The sequence below is a fragment of the Drosophila navojoa genome, chromosome 5, assembly GCF_054131105.1.
Source record: "Drosophila navojoa isolate 15081-1374.11 chromosome 5, UAZ_NAV_1.0, whole genome shotgun sequence".
Classification (NCBI taxonomy): Eukaryota; Metazoa; Arthropoda; class Insecta; order Diptera; family Drosophilidae; genus Drosophila; species Drosophila navojoa.
In genome coordinates this window covers 24,519,879-24,538,093 of record NC_142893.1, presented here as the reverse complement: position 1 = coordinate 24,538,093, position 18,215 = coordinate 24,519,879, and the positions used below count along the sequence as shown (strand labels likewise).

The window sequence follows — 18,215 nt, the reverse complement described above, 5'->3', positions numbered from 1 at the left end:
ACATTGATAAAAACAATTTGAATGTGATGTTAATTAACAGTTCATTGGGCGCCTTAACAATGCGCTGTTAACGTACAGCACATCGAACATGTCGCGGCTCGTCTCGGCTGCTCCGTTCAAACAGCTCGCAACCAGCAAGCAGTGCACGAGGCCATTTCAAATAGATGATGTTAAGATATGAATCTTCAAAATAATATAAGACATTTTTAAAATAAATCTTTAATTTATGTTAAAATGTGAGTAAACAGCGAAAAGAACCTAAGAGTTTTGAAATATTCCTTAAAAATTTTACTTATTATCGTCTCCACTTTTTGACCTTTCAACTGCACAATGTATTGTATTTGGCAAAAATCAGTCGGAGCCTTCGCAAAAGCAACTCGAAGATAGATTAGAGGCCCGCTGATTGAGATTTATGCGTGGCAAAGGCGTCCGAAATGCCAGAAATGACAATGATATATTAAATGTCAGAGCACTTAAGAACATAAAACATTAAACAGATTGTGTGATTAAACTAATTATTCAAAATAAAAATGATGAAGTGAAAAAACAATAATAAAAACAGTGATAAAAAATGCTTGTCAAATTTTTAGCTGGCGCCCATAACTTATATTATTGTATTACCTGTATAAATAAATAAATTATGTATATATCTCCTTTATTTGTATATATTTTATTCATACTTACGTACATATAATCTGTTTCTATTCTTTTCAGATCGGTTCACTGGCAATTACACGGTAAACGTTTTCATCGTGGATCAACCTCATATTGTGACACAACACGTCCATCCGTTAACATATCAATTTCACTCTAACCCAAAATTATCCTTAAAACGAAAAGCAAGATTAACCAAAGCCAACCAGAATCCCGAATATTCCAACCGCAATTTTGGCCAATCAAAATTTTGTCTCACGCCTCAAAGAATTCCAACAACTACCAACTGAGTCCACCAATTCCTACGTGTGTGTGTGTGTGTTTTGTCCTTTTTGGCAAGCGCAGCAGGACATGCAACGAGCTGCTGGCGCCATGTAGCTTCCTCACCTAAGAAATATAGATGTTTCGCAAGAGAAACAAAAACGTGTCAAATGTTAACTGCAATTGAATGTGAGATATTCAGATATGCGTGAAGAACAATGGAATGGACAACTACAACCACTAAAACAGCACAGAGAATAAGAAAAACAAGTATAAACTATTTACGAGCTGTGATGCCACCATGTTGGCTGTGATGCCAGCATATGACTATGGTGCGACAAGTTCATTTTCTCTTCTCTTTCATTACTTTTTTCCATGTACCACTCGGTGGGTCTTTAAGTGATTTATTAGCCACTATATATGTATGTATACATGTGTGTGTTTTGTGTTGTTGTCCTTTGACACGTCATATCTGATGCAAATGTGTCACACTCACGACAGTCAAAGCAGACCGAAACCCAAAAGCTCTCAAAGTCCTATAAAACTAAGCTAAAGCATAAAAGTGAAAAAGACCCTGAGAAATATTTTAATTAAAATTCAGTGCCCCAAAAGCCGAAACAAAAAAAAAAAAAAAATAACAAAGCACATAACAAAATTACCAAAAACCTGCCATGCAACTAGGCTGCCAGCCAGGCAGGATAAGCCCCTGCCTCAGCCTCAATCTCAGTCCCAGTCCCAGTCCCACTTCGCGAGGTATCCGTGCTGATCTTAACTGATAAACGCAAAACCAACAAAGCAAAACTCAGCAAATGAGCAAGCCAACACGACTATTGAATATCCTACAGACATTAAAACTCCAAAGACTTTAACTACAGAGAGCTAAATAAAATTGAAAGCTGAAAAGCAGTTCTTCACAGTTCTCACCTTTTAATACATACAGTTCTTTTGAGCTTACCACATAAAGCAGTATTAGTACTAGCCGGAGTGCATCGGCACTCGTATAGGACTACCCGATAAAGTACAGCGAAGCCAGGCTCTTAAGGCGAACCGCAACGGAGGTGGGCGTTGGCGAAAAGGGAATATCGAAAGACATAAGTGTGGAGCCGAGAGTTGTTCCGAGGAACTGCTGCTCGTTCGCAGCGATGCTCCCAATGGAGCAATGGCTTTTCAACGCGGATGGTGCCGCTGATCAAGTCCAGGCGAAGTCCCTTGGCCATGATCAATCGATGGGCACAGCTATGGCCGAAAATTTACCGCTGCGGTGGCAATCGCACGCATCTTTCTCCATTTGGCCTTTCGTTTGCTTTGCTCTGTACCCTTTGTCGTGAGCTGCAAATTCAATTAAACAAACAAAGCGCAATGAACACTTACATTTGGTGTGGTAACCCTTCGCCTGATCGGAGACGGGTCTCGTTCCCACTTGCAGATCGCCTTAATTGCTCAGCCGCCCCTATATAGAGGGAAAGTCGTTCGACAACTGTCTGCTCGGCTTTTTCCCCTCAACTTAATGAAAACGTTCATCCGTTCGAGCCGTTGACAGACGACAAGCCTGGCCAGTCCCTCATCGAAAAGTCTCACTAATTTATGCTGCGATCATTTCCTTGATAGCGATCGCAATCGTTTGAATAATAATATAAAATGAGTATAAAAATAAATACCTTTTGTTAAAATAAATGTCATAACGCGCAGGGAGGGAATGTGTAGAGGGCAACAAGAGAGCTGTGAGTGTAAGTAAATAAATAAATAATCAACAAAAACTAAGAGGATCTAATAAGGTTTAATAACTAGAGAAGCCTTTTCTGAATGGTTTCTAAATTGTACTATAGATCAAAATTGTATGCAGATATTGTTCAACTATTATGTAACATTACTAGATCTTTGTTTTTATCTGTATTATAAAATTGGTAATTTATTTATTAGATATCATGCAAAAGAGTTCCAATTTCCACATATTCCTAATTTTTTTAATAACGAAGTTCGTGTTTTACATCAACAGAATTCTTATTTACTTAAGTCTTTTTATACCCTGAACCCATTGAAAATGGGAAATCAGGGTATAATGTTTTTGTGATCAGCACGACGAGCTGAGTCGATATAGCCCTGTCCGTCTGTCCGTCCGTCCGTCTGTCCGTATGAACGCCGAGATCTCAGAAGATATAAGAGCTAGAGTTTGTGTGTTTACTCGTGTATACCATACGCAGTACGAGTTTGCTTTAATTTTTCGATAACTCATCCGATAACTTTTTTATCGACAATAATCGAAAAATTGATTTTGTTTTTTGAGCCTCATTGGAATACTATTAGATGTGGAGACTTCAGATTTACTGTGTATATACATATGATGAATACAAAAATTTTGTAATCAACAGATTTCGGATACCACGCCCCCTTCGCCCCCAATTCGTAAAAAACGTATTTCAAGTACTAGAGACTTGTGCTTTAGAATGTACACACATTTGGACTATATGACTACGCCCCTCATTAAGATTGTATGTTTACAAAAGAAGTTATTCACCAAGTAAATTCTCATACTATTGCCCACCCTGCAGCGCAGCCCAAGCCCCGTCGCTGCTGACTGCGCAGTTAGCAGAGCGTGGGCGCGTGAGGGTGGATGCATATATATGTATGTGTGTGTGCATAAAAAAAGTGCAGAATGATAAGAATATCAGCTTGGAGGGTTCAGGGTATCTCCTAGTCGAGCAGTCTCGACTAGAGTCTTCTTACTTGTTTATATCTGCTTGTTTCAATATTATTATTATTAGTTGAGAAACCTTTTTCTGCTTTATTTATTTATATGAAACTATATTATACAACTGTTGTTTAAGTAATATATGAATATTACTTAAATATAATATTTATAATATTTTATTGTTGATTATCTCTATGTTTTTTTTTTTGTTTTGTTTTTTTTTTTTTTAAATTTATTTAATTTAAAAAGCCTTTTTTACTACAAAATTGGCAGCTTAACAAGTTGAATATAAAGGCACGAATATTAACAGTAGAACACTACAGAATCTTCAATAACAATTTACATAAGCATCAATCACAATTTGGTAATTATTCACATTCAATTTTACTGATGATACAGCCATACTATTAAGTAGTAGCTGCATTAACAAGGCTACAGACTCATTACAGCAATATGTGAGCAGTTTTGAAGCCTGGGCCCGCAGATGGAACATTGGGATTAACGGGAGCAAATGCGTAAATGTTACGTTTGCAACAAGGCGTGAAAACTGTGGTCCCATTAGAATGCTGGGTTCAACACTACAAACACTACACAAAAGAAGCCACAAATATCTGGGCGTAATGTTAGACAGAAGGCTTACGTTTAATATGCACACCACGATGGTTAAAAAGTCTGTAATGACCAAAAGCGCTAAGATGGCATGGCTTCTAAAGCCGTCCAATAAATTGTCACTTTACAGTAAAGTGACAATTTATAAAGCAATTCTCAGTCCCATATGGAAATATGCGCTTCAAGTTTATGGAATTGCGGCAAAAGCAAACTTAAACAAAATAAGAGTTGTGCAAGCGAAAATCCTCCGGCAAATTTGCAATGCTCCCTAGTACATGCGCACCAGGGACATTGAAAAAGATCTCAAGATCCCCAAAGTTGGAGTCGTATTGCAAAAGGTAGCTGCTAGCTACCTTGCAAGACTTGAAGGCCACCCAAACCCTTTGGCGAGAAGGCTCAACAAAGAAGCCAGGAAAAGAAGACTGAGGAAGTGCCATCCTCAGGACCTCCCTGCGAGGTTCCTATAGAATAATGTTTTAAAAAAAAAATGGAATGTGATTTAATTACCTAATTGTTACTGTTATTTATGTTAATTGTTATTGTTGTTGATGTTTATTCTGTAGTGTCCTACTGTAAATAATCCTGCCTTTATGTCCAACTGGTTAAGCTGCCAACTAGGTAGTAAAAAGCCTGTTTAACTAAAATAATACATATTTTTACAAAAAAAAAAAAAAATATTCACACCTCTTTATCAGCATATATCAACTAATGAAGATGATGAAGATGATGATTCTGTTGCATACTTTTAGAGTGTTTGATATATGAATAGAAACACAATCAATAGTAAAACTATGGACTGATTATATAAAGTCTGCAATAATATTTAATAATAATATTTTCGATCTAATTTTTATATAAAAATTGATAATATTTAATTAATAGCTCTTATTTGCGGTCCCTGGTAGGAAAATCCAGATCTTTACATTATTTAATGCGTTTATAAGTTTATTAACATCACTGAGAGAGTTCTCAGTGAGAGTGTACGGTCGTTTTCGTTTTCTGCTCCGCAAATTTGACTGATTTTTTAATTAATCATTTTTATTAAATTGTTCACACAACTGCGGTCGGTTTGTTTAAATATTCCTGTGCAAAGTTTGATCCGTGGTTTGCTGTGTTTTCTTTTAAAATTGCTGTTTTAATCTTGTTGAAGTTTGGTGCAGCGTCGTATTTACATTTAGTTTGCACTTTGCTATAGTCATCTATTTTCTGGCGCTATCCCTGACTTTACTCTTTACACGTTAGTTAGTGTGAGTGTGAGCTTACTTGCTCTCTCGATTTCGGTCGTCGTGCTGTACAAATAACTTTCTGTGTTTCTTTCGTTACGCTCTGTAAAGGCTGTTTTTGTTGTTGACTATCTCTCTCAACATAATCATTAGTTCTGCTCTTCAACGGCTGGTTGTTGTTGGACTCGCTCTGTCAGCATATTTTACTCTCTTTGTTTTTTATTTCTGTTGCTTTTCTTTAATTTCTACTGTAATCCCAATTGCCAATATGAGCTGTTGCAAAAAATCTTGTACGTTCAGGCAGGCAGTGGACTCTGCACAAGCGCAATTTGTCAATTGCTGGTTGTGCGATAATATGATGCATATTAAATGTGCAGGTCTCACTGGTCGTGATTACGACAAGATTATGTCCACGGTAAAAATTGGTAGTGGGGGTGTACGCTGGTCTTGTCCGATTTGTTTAGAAAGACAGATCAACTTTTCTAAAATGTACAGCGCTGTAAGGGCTCAGTTTTTAAAACTGAAAAAGATTTCTAAGCAGTTATCCAGTGATATGGCTGCTGCTGAAGAAATACTAACCCAGTATAATTTCGAGAGTCCCCCACCTCATTTGGAGTCTTTATCGTTGTACGACCTGTGAGGCAGTATCTGCTTTTATAGCAAGCAAGACTTCGGCTAAGGTTTTTATATCGAAGTTTAGCTTCGCAGCTCCGCGTCAAATTGCCTCTTTTAAGATAAATGTGCCGATAGAACATTTTAAAACTTTATGTGATCCAAACTTCTGGCCACCTCATGTGGTTGTTCATGAATTTAGACCTAAAAATCGTTACAGATCTACTCCTATTTCTGTAGATCTACCTTCGGTACAATCGTCATCTAACACTGTACCAAAAAACTAAATTCTTTCCTATCTTCTTCTCAGCTGTCTCTGCTTTATCAAAATGTACGCGGCTTGAATTCTAAACTTAAAAGTCTATTCTTACACAGTTTTAGTGTACAATATGATATTATTGCAATTACTGAAACGTGGCTAAGTAATAATATTCATAATAGTGAAATCCTTTCAAATAATTTCACTATTTTTAGACTCGATCGTTCAATGCGCAGAGGGGGTGGAGTGCTAATTGCGGTTAAATCCAGTATCCTCTCTGATGTGTTTACCTTTTCGTCCCTTTATGATGCGGAGATTTTAGGTTTTTCTAAAAAAATGCAAAAGGATGTTATTTATACTGACTTCAGTAAAGCATTTGACTCAGTACATCATCACATACTAATTCTTAAGCTTGAACGTTTAGGATTTTCGCCTAGACTTGTATCTTGGATTTCATCCTATTTAATTGGTAGAACCCAAAGAGTCCAGCTCAGAACAGCTATGTCTAAAGTTATCTTTGTTTCGTCTGGTGTACCTCAGGGTAGCCATTTGGGTCCATTACTCTTTTCCCTTTTTATAAATGACCTTCCTAGTTGTATCTCGTATTCTACTATGTTTATGTATGCTGACGATGTTAAACTTTGCCTTCCATACTCCAGTGCAACTGGACATCATCACCTTCAAGATGACCTAAATGCATTTCAACATTGGTGTGTGGCAAACCAGCTGGACTTAAATTGCTCAAAGTGTATGACAATGACCTTCAGTCGTACCGTTCCTCTAATTGTTGATTATAAAATTAGCAATATTTCCTTACGACGCATTCACACAATCAAAGATCTTGGTGTTTCTTTCGATTGTAAACTAAATTTTAATCTGCATATTTCTACCATCATTAATGAAGCCAAAAGTGTGCTTGGCTTTATTAAACGTTGGTCCAAGGAATTTAAAGATCCTTTTATCACCAAGCGCTTATTTACGTCGATTGTGCGTCCCATCTTAGAGTATTGCTCTGTTGTTTGGTCTCCGCAGCATAAACTGCATCAGGATCGCATCGAATCGGTCCAAAAACAGTTTCTTCTCTTCGATCTTCGATGGGACAGTAATTTACGATTACCGTCTTATCATAGTAGGCTCCAGCTTATTGATCTTCCATCGCTAACCAATCGCAGAACAATTTTAGGAATTGATTTTCTGCATAAATTGATTAGTGGTGATATTGATTCGTCCTCTTTGTTGGGTCGTCTAAACTTTTCGGTTCCGTCCCGAACAACTAGACACTATCGTCCGCTTCATTTACCGGTGTGCACTAGGGATTATTCTTTGCACAGTGCGTTTCATGTTCTCAGTGGTAATTTTAATAAATACTATCACACTTTTTCCTTAGAGCTCTATCTTCCTAAAATAAAAAGTTTGCTATTAGCTTATCTTAGGGAAATCACTCACAATGTCCATGCATAAGCATTGGTATCCATTTTCGTTGTCAATGTTGTGCAGTGATTTCTCAATTCTATCCTATATTCTATTCTGTGCTCTTCCTTTAATCTTTTCTTTTAACTATTTCTTATTTATTTATTTATTTATTTGTTTTTTTTTTATTATTAACTTTTCTTGCAATTTCTTTTAATACCTTACTTTTTCTTTTTCTGTACTAATTCTTATTTATTACATATTTTCTTTTTTTTTAATATTTTTGTTTTTATTTTTTTATTTTAAGAATTATTTTTTATTTTATATGTAGTTAATAAATCTACACTTAATATTTTTTTCTAAGTTTTCTTACTAACACTTCTTTTTATAGCATCATTAGTTTCACTGACCATATTTGGCTGTGAGACGTGGGCATAGCTGGCCGGACTGGCAAATAAAATACCCCCTTCGGGTTGGTGTTACTATTGATATTATATCCTGTACTTTGTTTAGGCTTTTTTTTTTTAATTTAATTTGACTCTCGTTTTTGTCAATAGCTTTAAGAAATAAATTAATAAATAAACGAAGCCTCGTTCAGATTTCGAATTCGAATGCCGAAATCAGTTAACAATACAAATATGTGTTCATGAATTACTCCCTATTTAGTCATTTCTGATTATTACAGGGCATATAAGATTTATTAGAGAACTATTGGCAAACACCTTGACTGAAGTCAGCTTTGCTTGGACTTCTCTATTGAGTGCAGAGTGAAGCAGTTGGCCCTTGGAGTGCCGCTCATCAATTAGCAGAGTATTTAAAACCACATTAACCCCATCGACCCTGGCCTTAACCCTTTGTTCAGACCCGCTAATTTGCAGCTCAAACAACAACAAGGCAGTTTCTGTAGCTATTGCTATCTGTGTCTGTTGGAATTCGCACATATTGAATACTCCCTCAACTTTCCATATTCGACAGGAAAATGATTCACGGCCGACGCATAAATTGGCGATAACGAAAAAAAAAAAAACAAAAAAACAAATTTGAATCTCCTAAAATGTATTAAGATTTATTATTAGGATTCTTTTTTCAGTTTCATTTAGCAAAATTTTTTGACGAATTTAGCCAAATGTTTTCTATTTCCAATTCTGTTTTTGTTTGTTTTCGCTTTTTGCGCAAATGCCAACTCGAATTTTACACATTGACACGCATAAATTTTGTACTGTATTTTTTGATATATACATATATATATATATATTTCACTTTCGTTCTTCTTCTTTTGTGTGCTGCTAATTGTTAGCGTAAACACAAGACATACATACGTGTGTTTCAGCTACAGACAAAAGCGAAGGTATTGCTATCATAATCTTGTGAATATTTTTGCATTTGGAATCGATTTGCAAATAGATTCGATGAGCCCCTCGATGAGAGGCTCGAACACTAAGTCAACTTAATTACATTAGTCGTTAAAGCTACGAAAATTAAAGGGAATAATGAATGGATTCTATTTTCTATAAGTAACAAATTTAGCTAAGGTCTGAAATTACCTTAGATTATTTTTAAAATTTGTTTAGCTAGTCCTTAGTTCACAGATTATAAAATTGGCAAAGTTATTAATTTTTTGCCTTAAGATATTTTAAAGTCAATTAATCACAATTTCTTATACTGTGCAGGTTTAAAAAAATTAAAATTATTTGTGGCATAGTTAAGCCTATTTTTATATAAAACATTATATCTATCACAATATCAATATATCTTTAGCTTTTTGTTGAGATGGTAGAATATAATGCCCAATGCCTACGTCTAAATGCTTCTAATGATGTCTCCATTGTGCACAGACGTGCCTAATATGCGATTAGCTTTCAAAGTTGCGCGAGAGTTGGCCATTTGGCCAAGACGTGTTGGTCGCTTCATTACCAGCCATTAGATGCACAATCGTTCATCATAGGAAGTGGATGTCTGTGTTTATCTTATTTCTTTCGTAATTTAATGCGCAATAAATTTGCGCTTCCCACCAACTCTCGAGCAGCATTCCTAACGAAATTTAAAATCAAAATAAAAAACCAAATAGCACTCGGCCAAAAGGCGGGCGAAGACAAACATTTTCATTAGGCCAAGACGCATGACGCCCACTATCGAGTGTGACGAGTGTATGTGTATGTTTGTGTGTTTGCACTCTTATAAGAAGCGGGCTCATAATTTATTGAGGCAACAAGCTCAGCCTCGAGATCATCTCAACATCTGCAGCAGCAGCAGCAGCAGCAGCATCTGGCCCCACAGAGATAACTTCAACTCGTAACTGTTGAATGAATCGCTTTTTTCGAATTTGCACTACAAATTTGCGGGCCCATGTGAAATGCGACAAGCGGCGGCAGCGGCGGCAGCTAAGTTACGGTAATAACAGCAACATATAATTATAAAGCATATATAAATATAAGTATAAATATAAACACAACACTCGTCCAGCTGCCGAATTTCGCGCTGTGCGACGTCGAATCTGTGAGCGAATTTTATTTTTGGCTGGCGAACTACCCAAGCTTGAATGCATGTGCAAAGCACAGTGGATCTTTAAAGAATTCTGATCCTTCGTTTTAATCATTTAATTTAAAATGTAAATTAACTGTTCTCATTGTGCAGCAATTCGATAACGATGAACAGCAGGCTATGAAAACAATACATAAAAATAAATGTTTCAAATTTAATTGAAATGTTCATGAACAAGTTTTAAGAAGAATCTTTAATCTCAAATATTTGAAGGTATCAAAATATATGAAATTTATAAAAATGTATCTTTTTGCCCATTCTGCTGCCATTCGATAACTATAGACTGCCGAAAACGTTATAATCTGAATCGTTTGAAGTCATCACTATATGAAATTTAATTTAGAATGTGTCGCCCCACTGTGCAGTCATTTTACTAATGGTTCGTGAAAATATTTATACGTTCAAAGTATTCGTTAAACATGCAATAATTACTTATTTCCATACGCCCATTGTATCATGTCTTTCCTGAAACGGCACAGATCACAGAGCTTCATCCATTTTGCGTTCCCGGCCTAATTAGGCGAATTTGCCAATTTGCACGCCGAATTCTCATGACTATTTGAGGATCGCTACTCGATGATATTTGCATACAATTTGCAAATATTGCAATTAACTGGATAGTGTTAGACGTTAAGAAGAAGAGAAGACAGTCTGTTTGCTTCCTAAATAATTTAATTTGTAGTAGAAATATGTTTACCTTCTTTTATTATCATTACCTTTATAATCCTTTATAATCTTGATTATCATTTATTTCATAGCACTATCAGCAATAAGAATGAACGCAATGACGAATATATCATGGCTTCAGTTCATAGTTCACAGGATGCCCAGTTGCTTAAGAGTTTGAACCATCGCTATGTAGCTACCTCAATATGCGAGCTCCTTCCGTTGGTTCGCCTGATATTTTCAGCAGGTCTTTGCTTGGCTCTTACTCACTGATTAATTCAGACCGTCAAGGGCCGAATGAATCATATGAATGGTTCCCAGCCCGCCCTCGCACCGCCTGCACACCCATCTCCGCCACAGCCACAGCCACAGCCACAGCCACAGCCACAGCCTGAGCCGCAATTGCAGTCCCAGTCGTATGAATGAGTGCACAGTCGAGCTACAGGGCAATCAAGTGCGAAAATTAAAATTACATGCCGTGGCCTGGAATGCCATGGATGCTGCCAAGACAGTGGTGCTGCGCCTGTGCTGGTGTGCTGCTGCAGTGGCCACATTTAAAGGTTCATAACTTCCAAGTCAATTACGCAGCGCATACGCAAAATCCCATCTACGTTTGCCCTGTTGGTCTGCCGCTCAGCTGCTCAGTTGCTCAGTTGCTCAGTTGCTCAGTTGCTAGCTGACTGAACTGAATTAGAAGCATTGAATTGATCGCATTTCGCATGCGAGACTGTAAAATACCCTGTTCAATTGAAAGGCAGAAACAGCTGCACAACATTGATTATTTGTTAATAATATTTTAGTAATTTACCGCCAAATCAAAGCGACGTTCAATATTAAAAATACCCTGTAACTATAAAATGCACCATTCCATTTTATACGCTATGGATTATTCCATAATGTTCTTTCAGAAACTTAATCAAGACTTTGATTCATATCTAAAATTAAAATGTTTATTTAAACTTATGCACTGCATATATTTACAATTTAGATTTATAGATCGTTAACTAGATATTCAAGCTCGAATTATATAAAGAGTAGACGGATTGTAAGAGCTCTTTCTCTCTCTCTCTCTCTCTCTCTCTCTCTCTCTCTCTCTCTCTCTCTCTCTCTCTCTCTCTCTCTCTCTCTCTCTCTCTCTCTCTCTCTCTCTCTCTCTATCTCTACTGTATTAACCATATACCTAACGCATTCACATTTGATAGCGGGGTATAAAAATTACATGACCAGGCGTAGAGGCTCGCGGTATCTAGATTCCGAGTCCTGCTTCAGCCTCCACACAGTCAGGCTGTCTGTCATAACTCACGAGTGCGCTGCCTCCGCATCGCGAAGAACCGCTGCGCAGGCGCAGGTGAACTAGTAGACAAGAAGCTGCATCTGAAATGCAGAAGCAACAGCAGCAGGAGCTGCAACAACTACTGTGGGAACCATACCGATCTGCAGCTCCAGCGAATTAATTTGTGACGCGCGCTGCCTCGCTGCAGTCCGCTTCTGAGTGCTCGTTCCACACTGTGGCAGCCGCCAGGCAATTTACTCGCACGCAGGGCCCGGCCACTGCCAAGCAGCGTGAAGCAGCTTCCACCTGGGTCTCCTCTTGGCTGCAGCTCGTGACTGCAACGTCGCGACGTTTGGCAAGTGGCGGCTGCTGTAGCTGTTCCTGTTGCTGTTGCTTTTGCCGTTGCTGTGGTGGAGGCAGCTCTTGGCGGCTTTGGCGCTGGTGTCAAACGCTTTGTAATCTGTCACGTCGCATCGTTTTAATATTTTCTGCACTCATGGGCCCTGCTATACGAGGAAATGCAGACGCTTGCCTGTAAAAATAGGCGTTGCCCTTTGGTATTTATGATCGTTTGCCAGGCACTGCCCCCATCTCTGTCCCCGCGACCAACCGGCCCGCTGCACCATCTGGGATGCATCTTAGCCGCGTTTTGTTTGGTTTATCATCAGCCGCAAGGCAGAGTCTGCTCTGCTGAAGCACGTCCAGCTTCGTGGCGCTGTCCCGCTGCACTGACTGCGACTTGGTTTTTGGGTAGCCTCGTTTTATTATCTAAATCATTATTAGTTTGACCTTCAGCCCGAGGTATTCGGGGCGGTTTGTGTACATGCTCGAAGTGGTTTCCTTATCTTATTAATTATGCGCCTCCCGCAATATCCGACTACTGTGCGTGCGTGAGTCACTCGGGAGAGCAAAGAAATCATTGTGAATGCATTTCACTAGGTGAAAAGGATGATGGGCAGCTCAAAGAAGTTGAGATAGGGCCTAGGATGACAGCAATAGCTAGGAATCACTACAATCAAGACAATGAGGAACATTTATATCTATTTATTTTTAATAAAACAAGGATGAAAGCATAAACACTCTTCTGTGATACTCAATCGGATCGGATCGAATCGGATCGAACCTGAATCCAATATCAACTTCATTCAAATATCAACTTCTTATCCCCAGATCCCATTGAAAGTGGGAAATCAAGGTGTAATGTACGTAACAGGCAGTGGGGGCGCGGCAGAGATGACTTAGACATGTTTCTCTGCCTAAAATCATAACTACATATATTGATTTAGCGATTGATTGATATCCGATCGGGCAGATCCTTTAATGATTTTTCATTAGAAACACTAAGCTTATATTTCCTATGTATAACAACATACATACATACATATGTATGTGCTGCTATTACTGATCCTGCAACATTAATTATATATTATTAAAGTACCTATTAAGTGCTTAGCCTGTCCAGTACACGTTGCGATTACGCTGACACACTGTTCACGCTGCCGTTTAGCATTTACCGTTGCAGTAATAAGCGCTAATTGCTACGGTTAACATTCTGTTAACCCATGTCAATGCTCCAATTACTGGCAGTTTAAGCAATACATTTGCAAGATCTGCGGTGCACTGACCCACTAACTGACTGCCGCTGTACATTGCAGCTGACACATAGCGGGTACAGTGACTCATCGCAGAAAAGATCGTTCTCACAAGGCGAAAATCAAAGAAGTATAAACGAAATGAAAATAAAATTCTGCATGCCCATTAGTGGGCGATTCGCCAACCCTACTCAAGTACACATAAGCGGGCAGTCAGCAGGCAGTTAACATGCGTGTAACATAACAGCAACAGCAGCAGCACAAGCAACAACAATATTAGCTGGAGACGGAACCGGTACAGCGGCAGCTAAGTACCACCAGTACTGACAACCGTTAATCAGGCGCCACAAATCAGACAGTGACTGCACCTCCTCCTAGCACCCCACAGCTGTCTGTTGTTGTGTGGCATTCTGATTGGCTGCACTGCGCGGCCGTACTGAGTGCTGGGTGTTAGACAAAGGCAGAGATAGAGTGCGAGGCTACATTTGCCGCTGATGGCATCTATTTTTAGCAGCGATCGTCGTTGCTCAGCTGAAAATGGCGCCACAGTGCCGAATGGCTGGGTGCTATCAAAAAAAGTCTGGTAACTCTTTCTAAGTGTCGCGACGCAACGCGAAGCGCTAAAATTTTGATATCATTGAAACGCCTCAGACCCTAACGTCAGCAAAGGGAAGAACCGTAGCTAGGGGACAACTGTTGTTGTTGTTCTTGTCGTTGGCATCGTAGTACTTTGGCATGAGCATGAAAATTATAAATCAAAATACAAATTTGAGAGAGATCGATAAATAAATACGACACATCAACGGGGCCCAATAAGAGAATAGTACACATGGAACAGGATGTGATGATGCGTGGGCGGGTTGTTAATTGCCAAGTGTACCAGAAAGCTAATCAGCTGGCATGGAATATTAATGAGGGTTGAGCAACAAATAAATATCGTATTGCAAACACCTAAAACGTTCTAATTAAAGCAATTGGCGACAATCACTGAGCCAACCTCAATCACAACTGCAATTGAAACAATCTAGAGGTCTAGACCAAGTCAAATAACAGTAATTGGTAATTAGTTAAGTCGAATATTGCTTGGTGTACTCAAGAATTAATATCTCTCAAGAAATTTGGAACAGTTGACAACAATTGATAGTTCTTGATTCGGAGCTGTCCAAATTGTATTATATTTGGAATTTATGATATTCAGAAGTATAATAATAATAATATTGATCAAGCAAAGTCTTAAATCCATTGATAAACCTTTCATCTTGTTTATAAATATTTTTCTAAAAACTAAATTCAGGTGGGTATATTTTTATATCGCATGAAATGAACTATAAGTACCCCTCAAACTTTTATTAATTACCTCCTAGCTTACTTTATATTTATTTTTATACTTTTAATCCAGCTGCTTGTAATATGGGGCACATGTTTGATTTAAATTATCAAATTTTGCGTTTGGAATTCTTGGAAATGAAGTCCGTAACGTGCAGAGTAGCAGAGTTTGCCGCATTATTGTCAACGGTCGAAAAGTTTGCCAAGTTTATGGATACACGATATTGCAGTAAATCTTAGAAATAGTTCTACACATTTTCTAGACTCAAAAAATTCCTTTTGGATCTACACAAATGTAAATAAGTGTTTGAATTGTAACTCTGTCACCTTAAATTATTGATCATTTACCATTGTAAATACCCCTACAATCACTGATAAAGCTACCTTTTCTTATGTATGACAATTCATTCATTGGAATAAAAGAAGTATGAAAGCTATAGTCGAGACTGCTCGACTACGAGATCCCCTGAACCCTTCAAGCAACTGATATTTCGATAATAATTCGCACACACACAGTCTAATACACAGGCGACTGCGCTTGGGCTGCTCTGCAGTGTTGCCAATATTATGGGAATTTATTTGTTGAATAATTTAGTTTTTAGACATATGTATGTACAATGAAACTTTCAGAACGTTATCACAATGTTCATATGTATGTATATTCCGAAGCACAAGTCTTTAGTATTTTAAATACGCCATTTACAAATATATATATTTTATATATATAAATATGGGTAGGGGTGGTTAGGGGTGGGCGGTAAGTTTTAACAAAAATCGAAATTGTATAAAATGCATTTTAATATCTATTTAAGGTTTGGGACTCTAGCTTTAAAGATGTTGGCGATATAATTTTATAACTGCTTTTCGACAAAGATTTTTATGGATAAAAATAACAGGATGGGTTATCGTTTTTTAGTGATAAGTTTAAAATTAAAAAAAAAAATTGATATCTGATATCTTTTGAGACCGACGCGTTCAAACATACGGACGGACGGACAGACGGACGGACAGGGCCAAATCGACTCCATTATACCCTGCTTTCGCGTTTTCAATGGATTCAGGGTATAATAAGGAAAACCTTGCAGTAAAACGTTCAAGTAGTTTATAGAGCACACTTTGAATAAACCTAGACAAATATCTCTTGCAGATGGCGGGCTTAGTGCGTTTGTTTCTATTTCTGTTATTGACAATTAGAGAAATCAGCTCTACAGACTCCGCAGAGGGACTACCTGCTGTAATAGATGAGCTGAGCACACAGATTGGCATCGAAACAACCATTGTCTACAATCCCCAGCGAAAAGGACTAAGTTATTTACCCAAACTGAAGCCAATCACGCAGATACTAGTGAATTCCATAAACGATTCTGTTTTCAATGCCACAGAACTAGTTCGATTTTTGGGTGAACGAATGCTCTTTGTGCTGCTTGTTAAGACGCCTCCAATCGATCTATTCGAGAAGCTCCATTTACAGTTCCAGACAGCGGACTTTTTGCTGGTGCTTAACGAAAGCCCAGTAACAGATGTGTGGCTAGAGTTTGCCCATCGAGCATGGCAGCTGGGCTACAATGGCCTGCTATTCCTACATATATCGCAAGATCCGGTGCTCTACAGAATGCGCTTGTTTCCACAAATCAAGATCCTACCCACCAATGTGAACGAATACGTACAAAGACGGGGTCGCATTGGCAATATGCAGGGCTTTGAGATTCGCGTTGCGGTCTACTCCAACCCGCCCCGCTGCCTCCTCTACAAGGACAGACACGGCAGGCAGAAGTATGGCGGCTATTACCTGCGCTTCCTACAACACTTTGTGGAGGTCCACAATGCGACCTTTGTGCCCGTTTACACGCCCAACGACTCGCCCGGGCACTGCATTAGGGCGCTGCTCGCGAGGCGAGTGGACCTGTGCGGCGACTCGCTGGCTCAGGGGTCGGACAAGGCTTTCGTTGTGACAAGGGCTATTCGCATGGCTTATGCCAATATCATGGTGCGCAATGCCAAGCCGTTGAGTTCGTATCGCTATCTGTTGGCTCCATTCCACCCGACTGTCTGGATCTGCCTGTTCGTCTACATAGCCTTCATTGTTTTCTTCATGAGCTGCATCCACTGGCAGCAGCAGAGGCGCTGGATCTTCAGCACCTTTCTGCTAGACGCCATCAGGTCGCTACTATTCACGGGCTTCTCTCTAAAGCACCTCCATGGACGCGAGCGGTACATACTCTTTGCTGTGCTCTTCATAGCCGGCTTCATCTACTCCACGTTCTACCTGGGATACCTGAAGAGCATATTGACCACGGAGGTATTCGAGAAGCCGATCAACAGCTTTGCAGAGCTGCTGGAGTCCAACATCAGCATCATGATAGACGAATATAATCGCAACTTGTCGAGCAGATACAATCTGCCGGATATGCTGTGGCCAATCATAAAGGTGGTTCCCGACGAGACGCTGAAGAGGCATCGCAGCGGCTTTGACCAGGAGTACGCCTACATACTCTTCAGCGATCGCATGGACCTGTATGACTCTGCTCAGAAGTACCTAAGGCATCCGCGCCTGCGTCGCATACCCATCAACATATTCTTTCTGTTCTCCGGCTTTCCGATGCGCGAGAGCTACTTCTTGAGGCACTCGCTGAGTGACGCCTGGGCTTATGTCTTTGAGAGCGGATTCCTGAAGAAGCTGGAATCGGACGCCGACCACGACACGATGACAGCGAACGTGGGCTTCGAGTTCCTCGTCACTGACTACTACGAGGCGCAATCGCTGAAACTCGATTATTTCGTCATGCCGGCCATGTCGCTGGCCTTCGGCTACGGCCTGGCTTTGCTCGTCTTTGTCATTGAGTTGACGGCCTGGCGCAGGCACAGGCACAACCAGCGCTAAGCGCTGATGATGAGGATGAGGATGAGGATGCAGTGCCCACCACTTGGCGTTGATGGATTGATGTAGTGTAGTAGCTGCTTGTTCCTGAACACTTTCTAGCATCCGCATGTGTGTCTGTAGTTGTAGTTTTTTCTTCCACAAATAAAGCAGCAATCTAGTTACACTGAGAAATGCTATTGTGGAATTGATATGCAAGTCCTTAACGTTGCTGTAGATATT

General features: G+C 39.3%; 1 protein-coding gene across 1 annotated transcript; it reads left to right on the top strand.

Annotated features, from left to right (window-relative positions):
• Positions 1 to 16,250: 16,250 nt before the first annotated feature.
• LOC149091225 (uncharacterized) lies at positions 16,251 to 18,158 on the top strand. Its single transcript, XM_089262018.1, has one exon. It carries the CDS (start codon positions 16,263 to 16,265, stop codon positions 17,994 to 17,996), a length of 1,734 nt encoding a protein of 577 aa, XP_089118144.1. The 5' UTR covers positions 16,251 to 16,262; the 3' UTR covers positions 17,997 to 18,158.
• Positions 18,159 to 18,215: the final 57 nt, after the last annotated feature.

Excerpts from the sequence above, each read along its gene's own strand:
- LOC149091225 (XM_089262018.1), top strand. The coding sequence starts at position 16,263 with ATGGCGGGCTTAGTGCGTTTGTTTCTATTTCTGTTATTGACAATTAGA.